Raw genomic sequence first — 25,215 nt, 5'->3', positions numbered from 1 at the left:
CACAGGACGCAGAGATAATGCTTGATTTGTTTATTTCACACTCCGAAGGCACTAATACACCCCCTGAGGCACAACTTGAGCCAGTGCCCTCCCTCCCCCCACGCCAGGGCCGCCGAGCTAGCGACACGTTTGCAGAGGACTGGGATTGGAGAAGGGTGATCTGTGTACTGCAGGGACAGTGAGTGTCTGCAGATGTTGAAAGCAACGAGTGGGCTCAGGGTGCCCTGGACCGGTACCAACGCCACTCCATAAGCTCCAGTCCTCGAGAGGGACAAGAGGCAAGAGTAACAGAGGAGAGGGCGGGCAGCTGGCCCGCCCCTGGGCAAACCCACGCAGCATTTCAGAGGACACACGTCCGCAGGGAGCGGAAAGAGCGTTTGTCCCATCACGCCACAAGCGTGGGCCGCCAGGGATGGGGCTCCCGCGTTAGCTTGAGCGTGTAGCTGCGCAGGCGCGGGCAGCGCGCGCGGAAGGCGTGCAGCACGGAAGGTCGCACCACGCAGAAGCAGTGCACCTCGCGCAGGCCCGCGCAGCGAGCTGCCAGCTCCTCCAGTGCGGCGTCCAGCTCGGCCGAGGCGGCGGCGCGCACCTCAAGCGCGCGCAATGTTGCGGCGTAGTGGCGCGCCGCGAAGCGCACTGGGCCTACGGTGTCCCCAGAGAGGCTGAGGCGCAGCGCAGCCACCGGTACGGCCGGCTGCAGGACGCGCGTCACGCTCTCTGCAGGCAGCACCGGCTCTAGCTCCAGCTCTACCTCCAGTCCCGGGTGGCGGCGGCTCAACGCGGCCCAGGCTTCATCAGGCAGGGGGCGCGCGCGTGCGTCTTCCGGACACGCGCACCGCAGGGCGAGGAGCTCGAAAGGCGCGCGCTCTGGCGCCGCCAGTGCCTCGAGCGCGGTGCGCGACAGGCTGGCCAGGTGCAGGCCAAGGGCGCGCAGGCAGGGACAGGCCTCTAGTAGCTCGAGCACGGACCCCGGTCCTACGCTGCCCACCAGCGTTCTGTTATCCAGAAAAAGGCTGCGGAGCTCCGGACAGCCATGTGCCACCTGCAGCACCAGCGCGTCGTCCAGTGAGAAGGGCAGGCGCCGCAGGTCGAGGTGGCGCAGCGCGCGGGCCGCCCCACAGAGGGCGTGTACCGCGTCCAGGACGTCGCGGCCGGCGTCGAAGAGCGGCTTTTCTCCACGGCATTCCAGGCACAGGCCTCGCAGCCCGGGGGTACGGCCCGCCAGTGCAGCCAGTAAGTCTGTGGCCGCCCGGCGACTCGACTTTCTCGACGGCTCAAATTCCAGCCATAGATTCTGAACGTGGTCAAGGCAGGCGGACAGATACGGCGGCAGCATGCCTTCCAGCTCACAATCGCAACTTGGGGGTAGAGTGGTGGAGAAAAGGCATGGCTGGCCAAGTCCCTCTCTCTGGGTTCCGGTTACCATCCCCACTTCCTGCCCCCTACCCACACACCTCCCTGTTCCGACCGTGCCTGGTCACTCCTAGGTAAGCTAGGAGGGAACCCTATCCCTTCCTTCAGACGCATCTGCCGCCAGTTGAAACCTTGCCAGAGAGAGCCGGGATATTTTAGAAAATGGGCTTTCTCATTGGCCTTTCAGGAGGCGGGGCGGGGCCTGTGGGCAGCCGCATTCACATTCTGCCTGTCATTTCTCAGTAGAGTGAGGAAGTAGTTAAATCTCTCTGGCTCAAATTTTATCTGTGCGATGGAGATAATAATACTACCCGTACATCACATAAAGTGTTTGTGAGGATTAGAAAGATTGGTATACGTAAGGCCCTTAGAACACTGGTTGGTACACAGTAGGTGGCCAGTGTTAGAAATGACGCTTTTTAATATGAGGAAGAGTCACTGCATCTCCCCAACCTCTGACTCTACCAAGACTGGGAGAAGGTGGGAGGGGGAAGAACCTGCTCACCTGATGCTCGTGTCGTGCCACACAGCGCTGCAGGTGGCAGCGGCAGCCCAAGCTCTGCAGACCCTCGCTGCAGCAGCGCGGTCAGGCAGGGGCAGGTGGCGGAAGATGAGCACCAGCACCTCCTCCGGCAGCTGTTCTCCAGGCTCGGCCATGGCCAGGTGGGGGCCCCCCTGCAGGAAGGCCACAGTATTGAGGGGAACACCTGGAGCCTATGTGCAGAAATGCTTGGGGCCCAGGATCCGCTATGTAAATTTGCAGAGCCCAGTGCAAAATGAAAATGTGGGTCTCTCTGTTTAAAATATTATCGAGGATTTCAAGACCGTGACAGCAGAGATGTAACCAAGCTATTAAACCAAGCCTGGGACTGTGTACACAGATCTCAGACCCATTAAATCTGCCTGGGATGCCGAGCATTTCTGATTCTTCTTTAAACTATGTTCTCACTTGTTGAACAAATCCACGTTTTATAATATTCTATTAGGAGGAACTCAACCACGATCCATGCACCAGGTTGATAAAACCAAATACCCGGATTTGGGACGATGCTGTCAGATCTTTCTCCTAGTAACCAGTCTTCTCTGAGGAAGTTGGAGGGCCATTGCCCAGGCCCTGACTCCAGGCCACCACGTCTTCCCCAACCCCTCGTCCCAGTCTCCCTCTAAAGCACCATCACAGCGGCCAGAGAGCCCGGACTAGTCTTATAGAGATCACTGAACTGCTTGCCTCCCAACTTAGACCCTGAGTACTTAGGGAACGATGGAGCCCAAGCACCAAGGGCCATTGAAATGGCTTCTAAAAGGGCGCTGGGCACCAGAATCACCCGGACATTTGTTCATACTACAGATTTCATGGCCCCACCTACTAAATCAAGCTCTCCTCAAACAGTAGGGCCCAGGAATATGAATTTCAACACGTGCAGGTGTATGCCACAGGTCCCAAGTTGAGAAACCCGGTCCTAGTCCCACCCGTCACTAGAGAGTGACGGCAGGGTTAATAGGGCGGGAACATTAAGGAAAACTTTTAATTGGCAGGGTGCAGGAGCCAATCAGGAAGCAGAGGTGCGGGTGGGGCATAGCTGAATACGCAAGGAGAAGGGAGGCTCCTTCCTCCTCTTCACTGGGGGAGACAACATGGGTTCTTCCAATGAGAGGCCAGCGAGGCAGAGAAAATCTTGGGGTTGTGGGGGCCTGAAGGACTCTGGATTCAAATTCCGATCCTGAACCCCGAGCAGCCCAGGCGGTTTAGGCTCCACTGGAATTCCGCAGACCCACATCAGAGCGCGGCCTTTGTTGGAGACTGTGCGTCCTTTTTGAAGTTGCCAATTTTAGTTTAAGGTGCTTAAAGGTTTTCGTACAGAACGTTTGACGCCACTGGCCAATTTTCTATTTTCTAGGCTAACTGTCCCTGCTGGAATTTGTGTCTCGAGTACCCGGGAGTTTCTGATACCCTCCGCCACGCTTGAACTTAGCACCCAGTTCAGACTGTCAGGTAGAATCAGAGGACCTCGACCAACCCAGAAGGGGACGCCCCCTCGTTGCTCCATCCGTTACCCGCTGGAGGAAGAGGATCGGCTCTCACCCTAAGGCCCTCCGGCCTCGTAAGAACCGCAAGTCCTCGAAGTCCCTTGGCGCGGGCAGTTCTGCCTGCTGTTTGACCTCAGGCGCCAGTGTCTTACCTGCGCAGCGGATCGGGTGGGCTTTGCCCAGAGGCTGGGTACTGGCCGCAGAGGACGGTGGCGGGAAGGAACCGCGGGGAACCCGGGGGGCGGGACGCCGGGACGGACGGGGCGGCTCGGACTGGGGTGCCGCCCCTGCGCTCCGCGCACACCCGGAAGCAGCGCGAGTCCAGTGGAAGCCGGCGGGCGTGGGAATCCAGGCCGGGCCCAGGCGGCCAGGTTAGTGCAGAGGGTGGGTGGGCTTTCCGTTGCTGGCAGGAGCCGAGGCGGATCCTGGCTCAGGAGCACGGGCGCGGTGCGCTTGTCACCCGTGGCTGCTCGGGTCAGGTGGTGGTGGTGGTGGCCTATTGGGCTGTTTCCGTTGGAGGCTGGAGCGAGGGTACCGACGCTGACCCCTGCGAGTGCCTTGTCCCATAGGGGCTTTCAAGGGGCGGCAGGGCCCTGTGGGTGAGAGGACGGGGTGGTGCCGGTTCTGAACAGACATTCAAGAGAAACCCCTTGCCGGTTAGAGCCAGTAGCAAGCGAAACTCCAGCAGGAGGGTGGGCTAGTGGGAGGCCGGGGAGCTCCCCTCTAGAGCTCTGAGAGGCTCTGCTTGAGTAGATGCTGGGACTAGCAGCTTTTCAGTCCTTGAGAGGCCACGCCTGCAGGTCGTCACCGCCTAGCCGGCCAGAAGTGGAGCTACTCAGGACTGTTACTGTTCAGTCGCTAAGTCGTACCCCGTGGATTGTAGCACGCCAGGCTTCCCTGTCCTTCACCATCTCTCAGAGTTTCCTCAAACTCATGTCCACTGAGTCAATGATGCCACCCAACCATCTCATCCTCTGTCAGTGTTAATGGAGCGCTGCGCCGGCTGGCTACCGATGGCAGGGGCATATTTTCCTGAGTCGGTACCCATGTGTCCCTTACGATCTCAGCCCAACTAAGGGTTCCCAGGACCCCAGCGAGCCCCGCTGGTAGAGAGGCGGACTCCAGGTGGGTGGGGCGCGGGGCTTCCCGAGGAGGGGCTTCTGTGAAGGGACACAGTTCTCAAGGGGGCTTAGCGAGCCAAGGCCCGCCTCTCACCCCGCCCCACCCCTGCCACTTCTCAACAGTTATCAGGCTGTTTGACTTCTCCCGTTACAGTCCTAGAGAGTATGACAGAGATTCCCCCTCCTCTTGGTTTGCAGTGTCCTGCAGGCTGGCCAGTTGGGCAGAGGACTGTCTGGTCCTGCCCTTACTTACCCACCCTATGGGGTCAGCACCCTCCAGTCAAGGGGCTAAGAAGATGTGAAAGAGGAAATGTTTTGGGGCCAGGTTCCCACTTCTCCACTCTGGGCCAATACCCCAGGACTTCCCACTTGTCTCTCTACTGCTCTTGGTCCCACTTGTCATCTACCCTGTTTTTGTTTTGTTTTGCTTTTTAAGAAAAACAAATATGCCTTTTTAATACAAAAGAAATGTCTCTATTTTGCATAAAGTGGAATATTTAAATGAAAATAAAAACACCAATCTTCCCCTTCCCCAAGACAAATAAACAATGCTAATTTTTTTTGTTAATTTCTATTGTTTTGGATAAACACACAAGTATTAGTAAGTTTTCTACCAAAAGATTATGAGGGGAGCTGGTCAAAAGATATGTTCCCTGTGCTCAAACTCAGGGTAGGGTTATCAGGTATCATTCTTCCTGCCAGGTCTGGGTGAAAGTGGAGGGTGCTATTTCTCTTTTCCTTTATTACTATTTTTTAAATTTGCCAGCTGTACCTCACAGCTTGAGGGATCTTAGTTCCCTGACCAGGGATTGAACCCAGGCCCTTGGCAGCGAAAGCACCGAGTCCTAACCACCGGACCACCAGGGAATTCCCTTGAACCCATTTTTCTAGGAAAAGGGTATAATGTTGCCTCAGGTAAGGTCTGAAGGAAGAGGCAGGGCAGTTCTCCACCTGTCGCTCATAGTGCTGTAGCTGGGAGGCAACTTTCAGGCCAGTGCCATGGCTCCCTGACTGAGAGTTTTGCTCCTTGATCTAGAACTAGGATTTTGTTGAAGATAGATTGAGGAGATGCTAATGCCAAGGGCCTTGACTGTGTTTGGACAGAGAAGGAGCCTGTATCAGAACAACTTGAATGGCATCAGACAAGAGACTAAAAGACTTGAGACTAAAAAGGAATGATTTAATTCACATAACAGAAAAGTCCAAGATGCACCTAGAGCTGCGGACATGGTGTGGTTAGGGGTACACTTCTTCAGCTCTTGGCTCTGTAGCTTTCTATGCCAGTTTCATTCTCAGTCAGGCTGAGAACAGCAAAGGAGACCTTCCCTTCCTTCTAGCTCAGCTTCAAGATAGGAAAGGGAAACTTGTTCCTCTTTCCTATCGGTTTAGTTGCTAAGTCGTGTCTGACAGTCCATAGACTAGCCACCAGGCTCCTTCCATGGGATTCTCCAGGCATGAATACTGGAGTGGGTTGCCATTTCCTTCTCCAGGGGATCTTCCCAACTCAGGGATTGAACCCAGGTCTCCTGCATTGAAGGCAGACACTTTACTGACTGAGCCACCAGGGAAGCCCAAATTGCAGGTTGATTCTGATAGGTCCAATATGAATCCTATGCCCAACTCAGAACAAACCATTTCAGGAAGGTGAATGGAAGATCCAGATTGGCTAGGCTGGACGTCAGGAGCAAGGTTGGTCCTTCCAACAAGGCTGTGGATTGAGAAAAGGGTAGAGGGAAGTCCCCAGAGGTCAGTCAGGACTGTGGTAGAGAATCTAGGCAGGTGCAAACTACAGGTGTCCTTTGAAGTGAAACCAGGAGGTACAGCAGGAATGCCTGAGAAGAAACCTAAGTGGGGGGCTCTGGGATCCCTGCTGCCGCCGCTGCATCGCCTGTTACATGTCCGACTCTGTGCGACCCCAGAGACGGCAGCCCACCAGGCTCCCCCGTCCCTGGGATCCTCCAGGCAAGAACGCTCGAGTGGGTTGCCATTTCCTTCTCCAATGCATGAAAGTGAAAAGTGAAAGTGAAGTCACTCAGTCGTGTCAGACTCTTCGCGACCCCATGGACTGCAGCCTACCAGGCTCCTCCATCCATGGGAGTTTCCAGGCAAGAGGACTGGAGTGGGTTGCCATTGCCTTCTCCTGCAGGGATCCTCAAATTTGAACTGAAGGCATACCAGGACATGAGTCTGCTTGTGCTGTGGGGCGTAGACACCATCCAGGAGGAGGGTGTCTCCAGTCAGCTTTGAAAAGAGAGACACCCTGCCCTGAGGAGGGGGGCAGAACTTCTTTCCTTTTACTGCAACAGTGTCCCTCTCCTGTCTCACCCCTGCGACCCTGGGCTCTTTCTCAGAGAAGGCAGTGGAGGGACAGTCCTGACTACAGCTCTTAGCCGAGCTGGGACCAGAAGCAAAAGGAGCTGCCTAGGGGATTATGAATTTACCTTCACAAGTGTGCCAGCTGGGTGGGGACAGCTGGGCCACGTGGGACTGGAAAGCTGTCTCCAGGGCTGGGCCGGGGGGTGATCTGAATGCCTATTTCTGTCCCCAGGAGGCAAGATGGCAGCTGGGCCAAATGGGCTTGAGGAGTGGGTGGGCAGTGCATACCTGTTTGTGGAGTCCTCGCTGGACAAAGTGGTCTTGTCCGATGCCTACGCTCACCAGCAGCAGAAAGTGGGAATGTACAGGGCTCTCCGGACTGCCCTGGCAGGTGTGTGGCTGGGCAGGCACTTGGGGAAGAAAGGGCGGCCTGGGGCTTTTGTGGGCGGGGCCAGGGACTGAAACCCACCCCTACCTCTTCAACTCTATGGGCTTGTGCTTAATCACTGCTTTGAGGAAAAGATTCCTTGGGGATGACAGGAGGATGCCCGGTTATGTAGAGTCTTTCTTCTCTGGTACGCATAAGTGCCCTTCGGTATAGACTTGTGACCCTGTGTCTGTGTGTAGTCTACCTATGTGTGCACTAATATCCCCCTACTCCATGCACCGCCCCCCCCACTCAGGCCGCCTGCTCACTGCTTTCTGCTAATCTTACACTCTCTCTCTCCTTTTCCTCTCTCACTGCAGCACTCCTTGCCCAAGACCCTTCCCCAGTACCTCCCTTTGCAGCCTACTTTTCCCATCTCAGGGCAGAGGCCACAGGAGGTTGGGGGATCTGGCCCCAGCCTCAGAACAGTGCGAGCCCCTCTCCTTGGGAGAGGGGAAGCAGTACTAGGAGGCGGAAGACCTGAAACCTCCCGCCCACTGCATGGCCAGCTGCCTACCCAGAGGTCTTCGCTGCCTGGGGCAAAAACGCCCCTTTCTATGCAGCAGTCTCTTCCACGTCCCTTTTGCCAACCCTCATTTGAGGCTTCAGGGATGCAGCGAGAGTGGCACCCACTCCGTCTCAGGGTGATCCCTGTGATACGTCCTGGCCTTTATTCTGGGTTGTTGCTGTTTGCCTCATCATTCTGCTTCCCAGCCGGGAGCTCTGGGGTATACCCGCGCCTGTAAGTGTCTGGGGATGGGGTAGGCATCTCATCTCAGGCTTCATTCCTTCTCTGGCCTCATGGAGCATGGCCCCGCATGGCGACCGCATGGCGCCTGACTGGCCCCCTCCGCAGAGAGTGGCGGGAGCCCCGACGTGCTGCAGATGCTCAAGATCCACCGCAGTGATCCGCAGTTGATCGTGCAACTGCGTTTCAGCGGGCGCCTGGTGTGCAGCCGCTTCCTCCGCGCCTACCGCGAGGGGGCGCTGCGAGCCACGCTGCAAGGGTGCCTGGCTCAGGCACTGGCCCTGAACTCGGTGCCGTTACAACTGGAGCTGCGCGCTGGCGCCGAGCAGCTGGATGCCTTGCTGACCGACGAGGAGCGCTGTTTGAACTGCATATGCGCCCAGAAGGTGCGGCCGGGCTGGGGCCAGTGTAGGGTGGGGCGGGAATTCGCTGCGGAGACCTCCACCGACGCCACACTCTCCTCTTTAGCCTGACCGGCTCCGGGATGAGGAACTCACCGAGTTGGAGGATGCGCTCAGGAATCTGACGTGCGGCTCGGCGGCGGGCCAAGGGAGCGATGTGCAAGGCACTCCAGCCCCCTCGCAGTCTCTGGCACCTTCTCTGCCGGAGGAGAAACCGCCACCACCGCCGCCTGGCCCGACTTTTTTGTTCCAGGGTCAGCCCATAGGTGAGACTCCCGAAGAGAGGGAAAGGCAGGATCCTCAGGAGGATGAAGCTTGGGGAGGGGCGAGGTCTGGACGGGGTAGTCATGGCGGGGATGGAAGGGTATCCCGAGCTCACTCCCTCCCCACTCTCTCTGCAGTGAACCGGCCGCTGAACCTGCAGGATCAACAGAAGTTCGCCCGCTCCGTGGGCCTCAAGTGGCGCAAGGTGGGGCGCTCTCTGCAGCGCAGCTGCCGCGCGCTGCGGGACCCGGCGCTGGACTCACTGGCCTATGAATACGAGCGCGAAGGGCTGTACGAGCAGGCCTTCCAGCTGCTGCGGCGCTTTGTGCAGGCCGAGGGCCGCCGCGCCACGCTGCAGCGCCTGGTGGAGGCTCTCGAGGAGAACGAGCTCACCAGCCTGGCGGAGGACTTGCTGGGCCTGGCGAATCCTGAGGGCAGCCTGGTCTAGGCCAAGTACCAGAGAAAGGGGAGGTCGGTCAGTTGCCCAGTCAGGGTTTGGAGAACCTGGATGACCGTAGGGTCCCTCCTGCTGCTACTGCTGACCTCTTGTCCACCATGCGACTCTGAGACCACACTTAGCAACCCCACTTAGCTGAGCTGCTGGAGCTGCTGCGCAGAGATGATGGCGGCCCTCTCCAGGAGCCAGACAAGCACCCACCATGTCTGGGGGGTGCCACTGGGCGTTGTGTTCTAGATACTAGGATAGAGCAGAGTGAGTGGGTCTCTATCCTAGTATCTCGAACAGGCGTGCTGCAAGGTCTGCTTCACCTTCTTCCACCCTAGACAAAGGGCTTTCAGCCAGACTTTACCTCTTCACTCATTATTATTCATTCAGGACCTGCTGTATCCTAGGCATCATCCTGGGTGCTGCAAATACTGTGGTGAACAAAACACACAATTCTTGTCTGTCGTTAGTTCACACTCAGTGTGCAACTCTGAATATAAAGTAATAAAATACTACCCATTTTTTGGATGTGAAGAATACAAGGCATTGTGGGAACCTGAGCAGGGGCCTAACCCAGGTTAGGGGTTAGGCTTCCTTGGGGAGAAATGAGTGTGACTATTGGTGGGGGGTGGAATGAGAGAAGGGCAGTATTCTTGACATGGCCAGCCTCAGGTGAAGTCTTGAGGAAGGTGAGAGGGAGGGGGTGTTAGAACAGAAGGTTTACAGTGGCTGGATCTAGGAGTGGGTGGATTTGCAGAGACCTATTGGAGAGTGGGGGAGGCAGAGGCATTTTACAAGAGTTTGGATTTTATCCAGAGGCAAGTGAGAGGCCTTTAAAGGGGTTTGACAGTTCAGGCTGGGAGTGAGGATTCAGAGGGAGAGAGTACAGTCCCCAGGCTGAGGCAGTTGGTAGCAGAGATGGAGGGAAAGGATGAACACTGAGAGTTGTTTAGGACAAAGGACAACAGGCCTGGTGACACTGAATGAGGAGAGCACTCCAGAGTTTCTGAGTTTCCAGTTAGATGGGAGGTGGGATCTGCTTGCTGAAATAGGGGCCCTGGGGAAGGTGAAGCGCTTGCTCTGTTTGGGACAAGCTGGGCGTAATGTTCCTGTCGAACACCAGGAGTTCAAGGATAGCTAGAGCTGTAGTTTTGAGTTCAGGAGAGGGTCAAGTGTAAGGACTCTGAAACGTACAGGTGGGAGTAGGTGGGACAGCCCAGGGGGAGGTCCTGAAGGACACCAACTGGAAAAAAGAGCAACCCAAAGAGGAAGGAAGAAAACCAGATTGGAAGACAGAAGAATGGCTGTACCTGCTGTGACGGAGGCTGAGAATTTGTGAAGGCCAAGGAGTGTCCACTGGAGTCAGGGAAAAGGTTACTAGGTGGAGGCTGTTTCTGGGACATAGTGGGGACAGCCTGATACCAGACCACAGGAGGGATGGGAGTGGAAGCCGTAGGGAAAGCCACAGATAGGAGAGGACTCCTGAAAAGTCTGTGAGCAGGAGGGTGAGGCCCAGGATGGAGGATTTATTTTGGAAGGGAGAACATTGGTGGGAAGAAGTCAGAAGGAGCAGTCACCACTGGGAAAGAAGATGGCGCTGGGTAGCAGTGTTGGTTCCCTAGTCTGCCCTCAGAAACTCCGGGGTGGGGGTGGGGGTGGGGTTGTCTACTCCAGGCCCCACTGTGTGGGGCCAGGAGGCTCTGAGTTCCAGGGAGAGAGAGGTGGCAGCATAGCTGGGCAAGGTCTGGCCTCTCAGTCTTCAACTCTGCCCGCCTGGGTTCCGATCAAACCCTTTGCACACTGACCTACTTCTGGAGTTCCCCAAGCTGAACCAATCCCCGCCAGCCTGTCTGGCCTGCAGTGGGCCCAGGCATGGTGATTTCCTCCTGCAGGAGGCTATGCTGGCCTGGGCCACTAGGGACTAGAGGACTCAGAACTGCTTCTGCAGAGACAGATTGAAGTGCTCACCTGTGAAGTTAAAGCAGACAGGGTTGGCCCCCTCTCCTGTACCCTGAGGATGGGTAGGGAGAGGAGCAAGGGAGGACAGAGGAACGAGTCCTGGATGGAATTCCCGAAGTCCTGGGCAGTGCTCTTACCTTCTGTCTGTCTGATCCTGGGCGAGTCACCTGACTCCCTGAGAAGGAGAACCCCCATCTGGGCATGACCCATGACAGCTGCTGCCAGGGCTGTGAGAACTGAGCAAGCAGTCGTCTTGGTCCTTGTGTGTGTGGTGTGTCTGCTGGTGGGCATGGCAGAACCAGGAGAAAGGAAGGCTGCATGTACCTGGGGAACCAGGGCTCCTGGTACACAGAAAAGAGGCACTTCCAAGGATGGCCTGGGGGGGGCCGGAGGATGCCAAGCCCGCCTGCGCTGGGGCTCCTGCCAGCCTAGGCCCTTCCGGCTCTGGAGAGGCAAGGGTGGGGAAACTAACCAAAAAGGATAGCGTGTCTTTCTGTCCTCTGCAAAGGCAGAATTGGGGAGTTTAAGTCAGAACGAAGACCAGAACTCACCTCTTTGAGCCTTCCGGAGAAAGAACTGACCGTGAGGATCCCTTTCAGAGATTAGTCTCCACTTGGAGACAGCTTTCCCGCGGCGCCAGGGCGGAGCTCAGCTCCAGATGTCCGGGCGCACACAGCTGTAGGGTCACGTGGCAGCGGCCCTGGCCCCCCTTCCTGCCAACGCTGCATTTGGCCCAGGCCCCGTCCATGGCCGCCCTTGGGACCCTGCTCTGAGCCCCGGAGGCCCCGGCATCCGGGGCCGCGCCACTCCCAAGGGCAGAAGGTGTGTCAGGATCCCAAGGACCGCCGTGGTGGGTAGGGATGGGTGGAAGGGATTCGGCCTCAGCGCGGGAAGGGGGTGGGGCCGAGGTTCCGCGACTCTCGGCCCGGCTCTGGGGCACCGTCCTGGGCCGGAGCTGAAAGAGTGGCAGACGGCTAAGAGGAAGAACCTCTTGTCCTTTCAGGGTGTCCATCCCAGTGGGGGGAGTTAGGGTCCAGTATAGGAGGACCCGGAGGGGGGTGAACGACCAGTAGCCGGAGACCCCTGGCCTGTGGCCTCCCGCGGCCTCCCCTCCGGGAGCGCGGGGCGGGAGCCCCCGCCGGCTGTTGGCTTCCACGTCGCGAGCCCCTGACTCTCTCCGCAGGGGGCGCGAGCGCCGGCCAGGCTGACATGAGGCGGAGGCTGCGCCTACGCCGAGAAGCGTTGCTCACGCTGCTCCTCGGCGCCACCCTCGGCCTCCTGCTCTACGCGCAGCACGAAGGCGCGGTCCCGACGACAAGCGCGCCGCGAGCACAAGGGAGGGTGGCGCCGGGGCCCAAGCCCGGGCTCCGTGTATTTCAGGCCCCGGACACGGGTGCAGCCCCTCCGGCCTACGAAGGGGATACGCCGGAGCCGCCCACACCCACGGGACCGTTTGACTTCGGCCGCTATCTGCGCGCCAAGGACCAGCGGCGCTTCCCTCTCCTCATTAATCAGCCGCACAAGTGCCAAGGAAAAGGCGCGTTCCCCCGCGGACCCGACCTGCTCATCGCCGTCAAGTCGGTGGCGGCGGACTTCGAGCGGCGCCAGGCCGTGCGCCAGACGTGGGGTGCTGAGGGGCGCGTGCAGGGGGCGCTAGTGCGCCGGGTGTTCTTGTTGGGCGTACCCAGGGGCACAGGCACAGTCGGGGGTGAGGCGGAAGCGGGCACTCAAACGCACTGGAGCGCCCTGCTGCGTGCCGAGAGCCGCGCGTATGCGGACATCCTGCTCTGGGCCTTCGACGACACTTTCTTCAACCTAACGCTCAAGGAGATCCACTTTCTGGCCTGGGCCTCCGCCTACTGCCCCGACGTGCGCTTCGTTTTTAAAGGCGACGCCGACGTGTTCGTGCACGTGGGAAACCTGCTGGAGTTCCTGGCGCCGAGGGACCCGGAGCAGGACCTGCTTGCAGGTGACGTGATCGTGCAGGCGCGGCCAATCCGCGTGCGGGCCAGCAAGTACTACATCCCGGAGGCTGTGTACGGCCTGCCAGCCTACCCGGCCTACGCAGGTGGCGGCGGCTTCGTGCTCTCGGGGGCCACGCTGCGCCGCCTGGCCAGTGCCTGCGCGCAGGTTGAGCTTTTCCCCATCGACGACGTCTTTCTGGGCATGTGTCTACAGCGCCTGCGCCTCACGCCTGAACCTCATCCTGCTTTCCGCACTTTTGGCATCCCTCGACCTTCAGCCGCACCGCACCTCCACACCTTCGACCCCTGCTTTTATCGCGAGCTGGTTGTAGTGCACGGGCTCTCAGCTGCTGACATCTGGCTTATGTGGCACCTGCTGCATGGGCCGAACAAGCAAGCCTGTGCGCGTCCATGGCCTGTTCCTGCTGGCCCTTTCCAGTGGGGCCCCTAGCCTCCTATCACAGCTCTAAACCCCCCTCATTCAGACCCAGGATATAAGTGGGAGGTAGCTTGAAGGGTAGGTTTTCCAGGCGAGTTAGTGCTGTGTATGTGGTTCTTCCCCATAAAGGGGTATCCAGGTGTCTGCCTTCAGAAGGTCCAGGGAATGAAGACTGAGCTTGGCTCCTGCTGACCCTCTCTACTGGGCCGTGATCTGGAACCAATCTAATGGTGGCACTTTTGAGATAGCCAGGGCTGAAGTGGTGAAGAACCAGGCTCTTGGCCAAGCAGGTGAATATGCTTGGTCCTCCTAGCAGGGATGTGTGAGTGTATGTATGGGGGGAGGGGTGGCGGCAGAGGCTCATGAAGTCTGACCATGCTCCTTAGTTCAGAACCCCTAGAGTGATGCCAACAAATGCAGGTCTTTCTCAAAGCTGGACCCCACAGCGAGGGGTAAAGGGCCTGGCCTCAGTCCTCATGGAACCAGCAGCCATTCTGCCACAACTCAGTCTGAAAGTAGGTGTTTTGCTTCCTATCTGCCCCTCCAGTTTGCAAATTGGTCTTAGCCCTGTCTAGGTCTTTAGATCTTCTTTCCTGGGGCCAGCCCCTCCTAAGCCCTGGACTAGGTGGAACACCTGGGATGGAGGCACACAGACTGGGCACACTGTCCTACCTGAAGTCTCCCCCCACCTCCAGCTACCCACTGGAGAACCTACACCCATGCAACTATACCAGTCTCCCACTGGAGTCTGTGCTGCCCCCTTCAGAGAAACCAAGGAACCTCTTCTAAGATGATTTCAGCTGTAAAATTCCCCATCTTCTTCAACCACCCCCTTTCTCAAAAACAAACAAACCAACAAAAAAACACCAATGCCTCCAGGCTTAGTTTAGTACAAACATCCCAGCATCAGCACATGGGTAGCTGTTGCTGAGGGCACAGGTCTTTATTGGAGGAGGGGTATGGATAGGGCATGAGGAAGATTCCCCCATTCTAGGAGGATGGGAAGAGTCCTGGCTGCCCCACAGTGGGATGTGTGGGGGTCTCTGGCCAGGCCACCATCCACACGGGAAGACACTAATCAGTCACGAAGTCATGGGAACGTCACACAAGAGCCCGGGGCTGGTCCCCCGCACATTCATTGTTAAACTATACAGAATGAGGCTGTACATGAATTAATTACAAAAGAGTCATATTTACAAAAATATGTACACACATTTGAAAAACCTCACAAAATTGTCATCTATGTATCACAAGTTGCTAGACCAAAATATTAAAAATGGGATAAAATTATACATTTCTCTTCTCAATTCTTTTCAAAAGGATTAATATTTTTAAAGCACATATGCTTCTTTCCTTAGCAAGTCCCATGACGAGGGAGCAGCCCAGCCCTCCACGAGCCCCAGAGGCCTTGAGCCGTGTGAAAGGGCCCGGCCAGGGGACACTGCCCAGAGTCAGGGCAGGAGAGCCAAGCCCACAGTGCAGAACAGAATGCTGAAACACACAAAAAAGGAGGAAGATGTCTTTGGCTAAAACTTTGGCATTAAATAAAAGAGGCAAACAGAATGGAAACATGCAGCCCCACCAGCAACGTTGGAGCAAAGCAGGGGAACAGGTGACCTTGAAGGCTTGCTCCAAGATGGGCAGAGCCAGGCCTGGGCACATACCTTGATGGTAGAAAGTTGTGTTTTAACCACTTAGGTGTGCCTACTGGGCCTGGCAGGGAGCGCGTGCAAGAAAGAAACAGGGAAGGGCAGGTGGGCCACCTTGGCCACAGCCAGCTCATCAAGTAACTAAAGTGGATGTAGTGCAAAAGTCGCAACCAAGTACTATGGACAGGCTACCTGCTTGCCTTAAAGGTCCCGTGGCAATGTTGGGCCAAAGGCAGGACCGTGTCCTTGTCTGGGTGCCTGTATTCTCAGCCACAGAAAAGTCCCAAGTTTTCCCAATGTGTGTGGGACAGGGAGACAGAACCCTGTCTCCTTACATGTTAGTTGAGAGCTCCTGGCTCATCAAGGCTCAGAGTTTGTGCTTCTCTTTGCAGTCTGTGTCCCGTGTTGGCACCAGCAGGCTGAGAACGGACTGAGGAATATCTGGGCCTCTCACCCCATAGCGAAGTGCCCAGCCCGAGCCCCACCTCAAAATACCACAATAGCCCTTCCACACTGGCAAGATGTCCAAGAAAACCCACGGGGTGGCCCACTGAACAGGAGGCAATGCACAGTTCCACTGGGCAGAGGGGCAAGGGTCATGACGTTCCTAGGGGAGCTCTGTGGTTCTCAGGTGGGCACCAGGTCTGGGGGGGCCATAAAGGGTCACCGAGGCGATGTGGTTGTTCTGCATGACCTGGCATAAGAAGAGGACAGTGAGTTGAGGGGGAGGAGTTGAAGGGATGTAAGCACAGCAAAACTCCCACAAAACCCCCAGTGGGATCAGTCCTGGGCTGTGACGGAAGAGAAGGCAGTTGAGGCAGCACCTATGTGTGCAACACACTTGCACATGGGGCTGGACTGACCCCTCAACACCCCCAGGGTCATGCTAAGGGTCACCTCTGCCCTGTGTCTACCTGTTCCTCGGGACACATAAACTTCACCATACCTATCTGTCCAGCCCTTCTGGAACTGCTAGGGGTCTGCTAAAGGTATGACAACCAGATGGGAAAGCAGGGGCAGCCCATTCTTCTCCCAGCCAGTGGAGCCTCAAGAGCCACTCACCCCACTGCACATTCATTCATATGGCATTTAAAGAGGCCCCTGCAATGCCCCTGGACAGAGCCCCGCTTGCCCTGCAGTTCCCTTTGCTATTGTACTCATGTTTTCAAATATAAATGTGGGCTCCCCATTTCCCCTCATCTTGTTGGATGAGCCTGCCCAGCAGGGCCCTCAGGCTCTCCTCAATCTCTCTCCCCCATCACTTGCCTGTCCTTGCCATGATCACCAGCCACTCAACCCCTAGGGCTTACCTCAAAGATCATCCGCTGAAGACCAAAGCAGAATGTGGAGCCAAAAGGATTGGTGTTGTTTGGGGACGAGGACCTGAGGCCAGGGAAGCCAGAATTAGAGGGGCAGACAGAGACCTAGGCCAGCTGGGGCATCCAGTTCCCTCTGGGGTAGGGGCTGTTAGCCAGTGGTCCCTCAGGGCTCTGAGTGTTTCCCACACGGGCTCTCGAGGTCCGAGGCACAGTGATTGATCTCACTCAAGCACCGAATCCTATGCAGTCCAGCTGGCAGAGAAGGGTATTATGCAATTGGACTGGAGTGTACAAAGTCAGGCGGGAGAGGGCACCTCAGACAGCGGGGCAACCAGGTACTGGGCTGTGAACTAAAGCAGGTAGCAGGTGTGATGGGGACAACTAGTCAAACTGCCTCCCTCTCTGAGCAACTGGAGGTAGGAAGGAGAGGGGGCAGCCCCTCTGGTTGCAAGTAAATGTGCAGAACTGTTAGCTGAGTTGTAACTCACAGGGCTGAGGCAGGAAGCGTGTGGCAACATCAGAAATTCCTGCTGGTTTTAAGCCATACCCACTGCTAGGGTTCCCGGTCCTTCTAGGCGGTGAGGAGCTGGGTGGGGCCATCACTCACCTGTGCAGGACCACAGGCTTCTCCACAGGGTGTCCTAGGAGCTCCTGGATGTTGTCCCACTGCAAGAGGGATGAGGGTGACAGGGGATTAGTAGGGACCCGACCCCACTGTGACCAATGGCTGGCCCAAAGGACACAGGCACCTGGACTGTTGGCAGGCTCGTGCCCTCCTCATTTTCAGACTGTGTCAGGTGGGAAAAGTAGGTGCTCACCTTGCTGTAGGTTGTGCATGTTTCTGTCTGACCCTCTGTGTTTTCTGGAAAGAGAACACAGCATGGTTGGTAGCTGGCCTGGCCTGGACTCAGTTCCACATCTGCTCAGGCAGATGGCTCGGCCCGCCTGCGATCCCAGCCCTCGCCGCACTATGCACTGGGATTGAAGTTTGGAAACCAACAATCCCACAGGCACAGGATAAGACCTTAAGGGCTTCCAGGAGACTACAGACCAAAAACCATGTGGCCCCCAGAACCAAGAGCCCAACCCAGAGGAGCTGAGGCTCTGAGGAGAAGCAGGTGGGCAAACAGCCCACACATCCAACCACTGCCACCCTCTCTGCTAGGATCATCATCTCTTCGAAGCATGAGAGACTGACTCTAAAACCCTTTCCTTACCCTGAGAACACTGACTACTCACCTCTCTTTACGGTTAGGGGGATCTTGAACTCACAGCGGTGATAACTAGAGAGAGAAGGGAGACGAGTAAAGGTGGGGCCCCTTGGGAGACCTGACCACCCCCACATCTCAACTCTGCATCCCAGGAAGAACAGGATTGGGCACACCTGCTCAAAGCCCTGGAGAGGCCAGATTTGGGCCTAGAGTCAAACCAGAAAGGGCATAGCTGGGGGGCTCTGAAGACCCTATCATCTCAGATAAGAGGCCAAGCTTTCTGAATCCATTTCTCTATTTGTAAAATGGGTATAAATGGAGAGATATAAGGTAATGGACACTGCACCAGGAACAGAAAACACTCACGAAATTGTTTACTTTTCATGAATTAGCAAACATCCAAGGCCCAAGCTCTTTCCTGGAGGGGCAGGTGCAGGTATACTCACATATTAAAATTATAATGTCCAGGGTAATTGGTATGTAGGACAAACTTCTTCACTTTGTGTGTATTCGCATCAAAGAGAATGTCCTGGGATAGAAAACAAGGATGCTCAAGTGGGTAAAGTTACTGAGGCGGGCAGGGGGTTTTCGAGGGCATGTCCTACTCGAACACACCTGCTCCACAATGGGGATGCCCTTGGGGAACAGCTCTGACCCAAAAAACAACCAAGGGGACAGCTGAGGCCTAGCACAATGGGATGACGACACACACTCAACCATCTCCAGGCCTCCTCATTCCAAACCTTGTACCAGGAGGCCCCACAGGCAGAGGGCTACAGCTCCCACCGCTGGGGAACTCAAACATGGTCAGGGAGATCTTCCCTGACAAAAAGCACCAGACTAAAAATGTAACTGAGCACAGATTTTGCCTTAAAAGCTAATGAGAAGATTCAGGGCTCCCCTGACTGTCAAGGAGCTCAGAGAACCTGGTTGTTCTGAAAGCCAGGACCTGCCAGATCCTTATGGCTTCCATGCGCCAGCACAGTTAAAGCTGCAAGTGTACACACAGGCCTGCCTAGCGCACTGCACACCCCCAGGGAAATGGAACACTTCTCTAAGGAATCACAGCTTACCACTCCAAGAGTGAAGTAGTTAAAAAAGTAGTCATTGCACTTGGATGGAACTTGCTTATGAGGAGAAGGAGAATGAATCTTCATCTGTTGGGGAAAAATAATAATGAATTAAAATCCAATCCATTAATAGAGTTCTTGGATGAAATGAGTCTACAAGTTGTGTTTCTTGTATGACAGTCATCTGTTGGGTAAGCAAGAGTGTGAGAGTCCCCGATGCTGGTGCTGAACAACCGAGACAGCTTTGTTGACTATAGCCTGGGCCCTGGTCTCCAAGGAAAGGCAGGACAATCTGACCAACAGGGGTCAGAAGACAGCTTTCAATTTACTTCTCCATCAGTTTTTTACTTTTTTTCCATTAGCTTTAATAGAACAGGTTCGATGGGAAAACAGCAGTCTATATTTATTCACTATTAAGTTCAAGTTGATTAAATAAAAAGAGCGAGATCACCTATTCACTTGATAAACACATTTCCTCTACCTTATCTTCTGACTTGTAGAAGACCTTGTGTGGAGAGCCAAGCATGCTAAGAACATCTTGACAGGAATCACCAAAATACACTGAGCGTTCAAATACCCGCATCTTGGCATCTGCTAGCAGGCCAGGTCCACAACCTGCAGAGAACAAGTAGAGGTGGTGAGGTTCCCAGTCAGGGCCTGGAACCCTGCAGCCCAGGGTCTGGAGCCTCAGAGAGGCCAGTGGAGGCATGCTGCATTATCAGGTTTGGCTGAGGGGCAAGACTGCATGTAAACAGAAATACCAGGTCACCAGGACTTGAGATGCTACAGGAGATGACTGTCTACTGAAAATAATGCCAGAGACTCAATCCCACAAAAGTAACATGAAGCTCTGGAAATGTCACTCACTGACTCACCAAATATTTAGTCATTGACACCCTGGGCTAGGACAGACACTCTGCTAGATGCTAAGGGAGCAACAGTGAGAAAAACAGGTGCAGTCTCTGCCCACGTTGGAGCTCACGGTATAAAGATTCTAATCAGACCATCACACAACTGTGGTACAACAAACAGCAGCACAGGTGCTATGGAAATATACAAATGGGTGCCACTGTCTCCTGCCACTTTCTGGTTCCCAACAAGATACAGGATTTACGATAACAAGTACTTCTCTATGGTAACCCCCAACCTGAGACTGGACCGGAACATCACTCTATAAAAGAGCCAAGAGCTAAGCACCCATTAACTTACTCCCTAACTCTACAAACACTAACACTCAGAAAGAGACAAATCAGGAAAGTGGGTAAAAATGGAAAACCTGATTTGCCAAAGGTTTCTTCTTTGGGAACAATCTTTAAACTCTGACTTTGTCTAATACATTTAAAAAATGATTCTAGTTAAATACACACACACACACACACACACACAGAAGTGGTTGTGGAATAGCAACAAACATACCAACAGTAAAATTTCCCTCATTCTGTGGATGGGAAGACAGAGTATTTTGCCCAAAATTATAAAAGGAAGCTAAGAATCTGAGGAGGAATAATTTCTGGTACCGTGATAATCACCACTATCACCTTACTCTGCATAGGGGCTTTACAGCTGATAAAGCTCTTTTCTTGTACAATAAAAGCTGTTTCAAATCCCACTCCTCACACACACAGACAAAGCTGTGTGTAAATCAGGGGAAAAAAGCATAGCTCACATTAACCTCTGTGTATAAATCCTGCAAAGAGGAGATGGCAAGAGTTAACGTCAACATTCTAGGAATCAGTGAACTAAGATGGACTGCAATGGGTGAATTTAATTCAGATGACCGTTGTATCCACTACTGTGGGCAGGAATCCCTTAGAAGAAATGGAGTAGCCATCATGGTCAACAGAAGAGTCTGAAATGCAGTACTTGGATGCAATCTCCAAAATGACAGAATGATGTCTGTTCGTTTCCAAGGCAAACCATCCAATATCACAGTAATCCAAGTCTATGTCTCCACCAGTAATGTCGAAGAAGCTGAACGGTTCTATGAAGACCAACAAGACCCTCTAGAACTAACACCCAAAACAGATGTCCTTTTCATTATAGGGGACTGGAATGCAAAAGTAGGAAGTCAAGAAACACCTGGAATAACAGGCAAATTTGGCCTTGGAGTACAGAATGAAGCAGGGCAAAGACTAATAGAGTTTTGCCAAGAGAATGCACTGGTCATAGCAAACACCCTCTTCCAACAACACAAGAGAAGACTCTACACATGGACATCACCAGATGGTCAACACTGAAATCAGACTGGTAATATTCTTTGCAGCCAAAGATGGAGAAGCTCTATATAGTCAGCAAAAACAAGACCAGGAGCTGACTGTGGCTCAGATCGTGAACTCCTTATTGCCAAATTCAGACTGAAATTGAAGAAAGTGGAGAAAACCACTAGACCATTCAGGTATGATCTAAATCAAATCCTTTATGATTATACAGTGGAGGTGAGAAATAGATTTAAGGGACTAGATCTGACAGACAGAGTACCTGATGAACTATGAATGGAGGTTCGTGACATTGTACAGGAGACAGTGATCAAGACCATCCCCATGGAAAAGAAATGCAAAAAAGCAAAATGGCTGTCTGAGGAGGCCTTACAAATAGCTGTGAAAAGAAGAGAAGCAAAAAGCAAAGGAGAAAAGGAAAGATAGAAGCATCTGAATGCAGAGTTCCAAAGAATAGCAAGAAGAGATAAGAAAGCCTTCCTCAGTGATCAGTTCCAAGAAATAGAGGAAAACAACAGAATGGGAAAGACTAGAGATCTCTTCAAGAAAATTAGAGATAACAAGGGAACATTTCATGTAAAGATGGGCTCGATAAAGGACAGAAATGGTATGGACCGAACAGAAGCAGAAGATATTAAGAAGAGGTGGCAAAAATACACAGAAGAACTGTACAAAAAAGAGCTTCACGACCCAGATAATCACGATGGTGTGATCACTCACCTAGAGCCAGACATCCTGGAATGTGAAATCAAGTGAGCCCTAGGAAGCATCACCACGAACAAAGCTAGTGGAGGTGACTGAATTCCAGTTGCGTGAGTGAGTGAGTGAAGTCGCTCAGTCGTGTCTGACTCTTTGCGACCCCATGGACTGTAGCCGACCAGGCTCCTCCGTCCATGGAATTCTCCAGGCAAGAGTACTGGAGTGGGTTGCCATTTCCTTCTCCGGGAGATCTTCCCAACCCAGGGATTGAACCCGGGTCTCCTGCATTGCGGGCAGATGCTTTACCATCTGAGCCACCAGGGAAGGGAATTCTAGTTGAGTTACTTCAAGATGATGCTGTGAAAGTGCTGCACTCAATATGCCAGCAACTTTGGAAAACTCAGCAGTGGCCACAGGACTGGAAAAGGTCAGTTTTCATTCCCATCCCAAAGAAAGGCAATGCCAAAGAATGCTCAAACGACCACACAATTGCACTCATCTCACACACTAGTAAAGTAATGCTCAAAATTCTCCAAGCCAGGCTTCAGCAATACGTGAACCATGAACTTCCCGATGTTCAAGCTGGTTTTACAAAAGGCAGAGGAACCAGAGATCAAATTGCCAACATCCGCTGGATCATCAAAAAAGCAAGAGTTCCAGAAAAACATGTTTCTGCTTTATTGACTATGCCAAAGCCTTTGACTCTGTGGATCATAATAAACTGTGGAAAATTCTGAAAGTGATGGGAATACCAGATCACCTGACCTGCCTCTTGAGAAACCTGTATGCAGGTCGGGAAGCAACAGTTAGAACTGGACATGGAACAACAGACTGGTTCCAAATAGGAAAAGGAGTACGTCAAGGCTGTATGCTGTCACCCTGCTTATTTAACTTATATGCAGAGTACATCATGAGAAATGCCGCAATGGAAGAAGCACAAGCTGGAATCAAGATTGCCAGGAGAAATATCAATAACCTCAGATATGCAGATGACACCACCCTTATGGCAGAAAGTGAAGAAGAACTAAAGAGCCTCTTGATGAAAGTGAAAGACAGTGAAAAAGTTGGCTTAAAGCTCAACATTCAAAAAACGAAGATCATGGTATCTGGTGCAATCACTTCATGGCAAATAGATGGGGAAACAGTGGAAGCAGTGTCAGACTTTATTTTTCTGGGCTCCAAAATCACTGCAGATGGTGACTGCAACCATGAAATTAAAAGACGCTTACTCCTTGGAAGGAAAGTTATGACCAACCTAGATAGCATATTCAAAAGCAGAGACATTACTTTGCCAACAAAGGTCCGTCTAGTCAAGGCTATGGTTTTTCCAATGGTCATGAATGGATGTGAGAGTTGGACTGTGAAGAAAGCTGAGCGCCGAAGAATTGATGCTTTTGAACTGTGGTGTTGGAGAAGACTCTTGAGAGTCCCTTGGACTGCAAGGAGATCCAACCAGTCCATCCTAAAGGAAATCAGTCCTGAATATTCATTGGAAGGACAGATGCTGAAGCTGAAACTCCAATACTTTGGCCACCTGATGCGAAGAGCTGACTCATTTGAAAAGACCCTGATGCTGGGAGGGATTGAGGGCAGGAGGAGAAGGGGACGACAGAGGATGAGATGGTTGGATGGCATCACCGACTCAATGGACATGGGTTTGGGTGAACTCTGGGAGTTGGTGATAGACAGGGAGGCCTGGTGTGCTGTGGTTCATGGGGTCGCAAAGAGTCGGACACGACTCAGCGACTGAACTGAACTAAACTGATAAATCCTGATAAGCCTGGGTGACCTATGGAAACCACTGAAAGTCCTGTCAAGCTAGACTGTGTGCCCAAAGTCTGCAAGTACCAGATCCTTGTGAATGTCCACACAGGGCTGTTTGGGAGGCACCCTTCACAGGTGAGTCTCCTCTCTTGTCTCACCCTATTTGAAGTCTCCTCAAGTAAAAGTACCCTTAGTTTCTCAAAGAGACTATTTTAGTTTCTGATTCCCTTGAGTTGAGGGAATCATTACTGTGGGGATAAAGACAGTTGAATGGCATCACTGTAGTCACTCCACAGGAACTCTCAGTGAGTACTGAGTGGGATAATAACTCAGTGAGGTCTTGACTTAAGGTGTTTCCCCCACTGACCTTGTAGGCAGTGTGATGTGACTGCTGGGACTGTCCTGTCAGGGTGGTGGTCAGAACTGGCTGAGACCCCCTACTCTCAACAGGCTCCTCTTGCTGTCACCTGGTGTACTTACACCACCCTTGATTACCCCACTGCTTCAAGCAGCAATCCTCCTGAGACGACCTCAATTTCTTTTTTGAAATGCCACATCTCAATTCTTTCAAAAGCTACAGCACAGCACAATGCTCCTTTAAGTAACTGGGTTCTGCCATGGCTAGAAAACCACATTTTAAGAAATTTCTAACCTGGAGTCTTTGAACTGTCTAATTGTTCAGGGGACTGAGTTTACAATTTATTTGCCAGATTCTTAGCAGTTGAGAACTGATACCCCAGAGACTGAGGGAAGACCCCAGCTTACAAACAAAGGCTGACTAGACTATGAGCTCCATGAAGGCATAGGCCCTTCATGGAGCTCACAGTCCCCAGGTCATCTTCACGGAGGCAAACTCCACACTGGATGATCTCTGTACCCCTAAGCATAATCCAAAGTTCGAAGGAGCTGAGACTGTCCACACAAGAAAATCACAGGATGAGGTGTGGATCCTAGAGAGACTGGCTACTGAAGGCAGCAATTCTTTTTGTTTGCAATCAGCAAAACTGAGCAGGGTATGGCCAAATCACAATTCAACAAGTCCCTCTTGACAGTCTACTCTGTGAAATGAGCAGAAAGGGTGAAAAATGAGAGAACACGCAACACTGAGCCTGTAAGATACACCTCTAGGACCCGGGCACCACCGCAAAACTAAGTACACAGAGGCTGATGTACATGTTAAGGGAAGCAGTTTTACTGTCATTTTTAAGAGCTGCTCAAAATAAAACTATGTCTTATTCCTTCACAAACAAATGAAAACTTCTAACCATAAACGTCAGCACCATTTGTCTTCTACCAGCTATCCCTAAGGACATGGGATTTTAGACCATCTCAACAAGGCTATAATGGAGAACCCCCCCAACCCCAAAGCCAGGAACTGACCTGCAGCAAGGAGGCGGAGTCGTAAACCTGAGGGTCCAGTTCCATCCCGGAGAACATCCACACTCTCAGCATACACGTTGCCCAGGAAACAGCTCAGGGGCATCACGGGTGCCCTGGGGGGAGGCACAGAGTGAGCAGAGACTTTGTCCTCCCTCCCAGGGAACCCATGCCCTTAGCGTGAAGCCTGTGCTCCCCTACACGTACTTGGTATCCTGTAGGCTGTTCCCACTGTAGATATACATTCGTTTCACAGTTGCTCCGTGGGGTATCTGAAGAGAAGCCAGACCATGGGCAAAATTGGGCTGCAAACACAGGATAAATGTTTTACTAAAAGCACACTGCAGCCCTGGCATTTTCCCAATACTCATGGTCTTCGAGAACT

At 53.5% G+C, this 25,215-nt stretch overlaps 4 protein-coding genes across 6 annotated transcripts in view; 2 read left to right on the top strand and 2 right to left on the bottom strand.

The window, feature by feature from the left end:
- Positions 1–49: 49 nt before the first annotated feature.
- Positions 50–3,734, bottom strand: FBXL8 (F-box and leucine rich repeat protein 8). Its single transcript, XM_052655668.1, has 3 exons — positions 3,594–3,734; positions 1,919–2,088; positions 50–1,358 (listed from the first exon to the last, which is right to left on the bottom strand). Exons 2-3 carry the CDS (start codon positions 2,068–2,070, stop codon positions 386–388), a joined length of 1,125 nt encoding a protein of 374 aa, XP_052511628.1. The 5' UTR covers positions 2,071–2,088; positions 3,594–3,734; the 3' UTR covers positions 50–385.
- TRADD (TNFRSF1A associated via death domain) lies at positions 3,042–9,673 on the top strand. Its single transcript, XM_052655669.1, has 6 exons — positions 3,042–3,216; positions 3,312–3,812; positions 7,111–7,269; positions 8,162–8,439; positions 8,522–8,720; positions 8,856–9,673. Exons 3-6 carry the CDS (start codon positions 7,119–7,121, stop codon positions 9,164–9,166), a joined length of 939 nt encoding a protein of 312 aa, XP_052511629.1. The 5' UTR covers positions 3,042–3,216; positions 3,312–3,812; positions 7,111–7,118; the 3' UTR covers positions 9,167–9,673.
- Positions 9,674–11,849: 2,176 nt separating this feature from the next.
- B3GNT9 (UDP-GlcNAc:betaGal beta-1,3-N-acetylglucosaminyltransferase 9) lies at positions 11,850–14,797 on the top strand. Its single transcript, XM_052655845.1, has 2 exons — positions 11,850–11,972; positions 12,306–14,797. The coding sequence occupies exon 2, from the start codon at positions 12,332–12,334 to the stop codon at positions 13,535–13,537; it is 1,206 nt and encodes a 401-aa protein (XP_052511805.1). The 5' UTR covers positions 11,850–11,972; positions 12,306–12,331; the 3' UTR covers positions 13,538–14,797.
- The window catches only part of PHAF1 (phagosome assembly factor 1), a 31,110-nt gene continuing 20,634 nt past the window's right edge, over positions 14,740–25,215 (bottom strand). For all 3 annotated transcript variants that reach the window (XM_052655843.1, XM_052655844.1, XM_052655841.1), the window contains 10 exons: positions 25,038–25,135; positions 24,834–24,946; positions 19,256–19,389; positions 18,778–18,861; positions 18,151–18,233; positions 17,733–17,776; positions 17,312–17,355; positions 17,101–17,159; positions 16,485–16,557; positions 14,740–15,868 (listed from right to left, as the gene is read on the bottom strand). In XM_052655843.1, coding sequence (XP_052511803.1) covers positions 15,782–15,868; positions 16,485–16,557; positions 17,101–17,159; positions 17,312–17,355; positions 17,733–17,776; positions 18,151–18,233; positions 18,778–18,861; positions 19,256–19,389; positions 24,834–24,946; positions 25,038–25,135 — 819 coding nt within the window. In that variant the 3' untranslated portion in view covers positions 14,740–15,781. The remainder of the gene's footprint in view (positions 15,869–16,484; positions 16,558–17,100; positions 17,160–17,311; positions 17,356–17,732; positions 17,777–18,150; positions 18,234–18,777; positions 18,862–19,255; positions 19,390–24,833; positions 24,947–25,037; positions 25,136–25,215) is intronic.

Source organism: Budorcas taxicolor, chromosome 18 (assembly GCF_023091745.1).
Source record: "Budorcas taxicolor isolate Tak-1 chromosome 18, Takin1.1, whole genome shotgun sequence".
NCBI classification, from domain to species: domain Eukaryota; kingdom Metazoa; phylum Chordata; class Mammalia; order Artiodactyla; family Bovidae; genus Budorcas; species Budorcas taxicolor.
This window is presented reverse-complemented; position numbering and strand designations above follow the sequence as displayed.

Bases quoted from the DNA above. Each gene is read 5' to 3' on its own strand.
- FBXL8 (XM_052655668.1), bottom strand. From the start codon at position 2,070: ATGGCCGAGCCTGGAGAACAGCTGCCGGAGGAGGTGCTGGTGCTCATC. The intron at 1,359-1,918 runs GTGAGCAGGTTC...TCTACCCCCAAG, and splicing joins TGGCACGACACGAGCATCAG to TTGCGATTGTGAGCTGGAAG.
- TRADD (XM_052655669.1), top strand. From the start codon at position 7,119: ATGGCAGCTGGGCCAAATGGGCTTGAGGAGTGGGTGGGCAGTGCATAC. The intron at 7,270-8,161 runs GTGTGTGGCTGG...CCCCCTCCGCAG, and splicing joins TCTCCGGACTGCCCTGGCAG to AGAGTGGCGGGAGCCCCGAC. The intron at 8,440-8,521 runs GTGCGGCCGGGC...TCTCCTCTTTAG, and splicing joins ACTGCATATGCGCCCAGAAG to CCTGACCGGCTCCGGGATGA.
- B3GNT9 (XM_052655845.1), top strand. From the start codon at position 12,332: ATGAGGCGGAGGCTGCGCCTACGCCGAGAAGCGTTGCTCACGCTGCTC.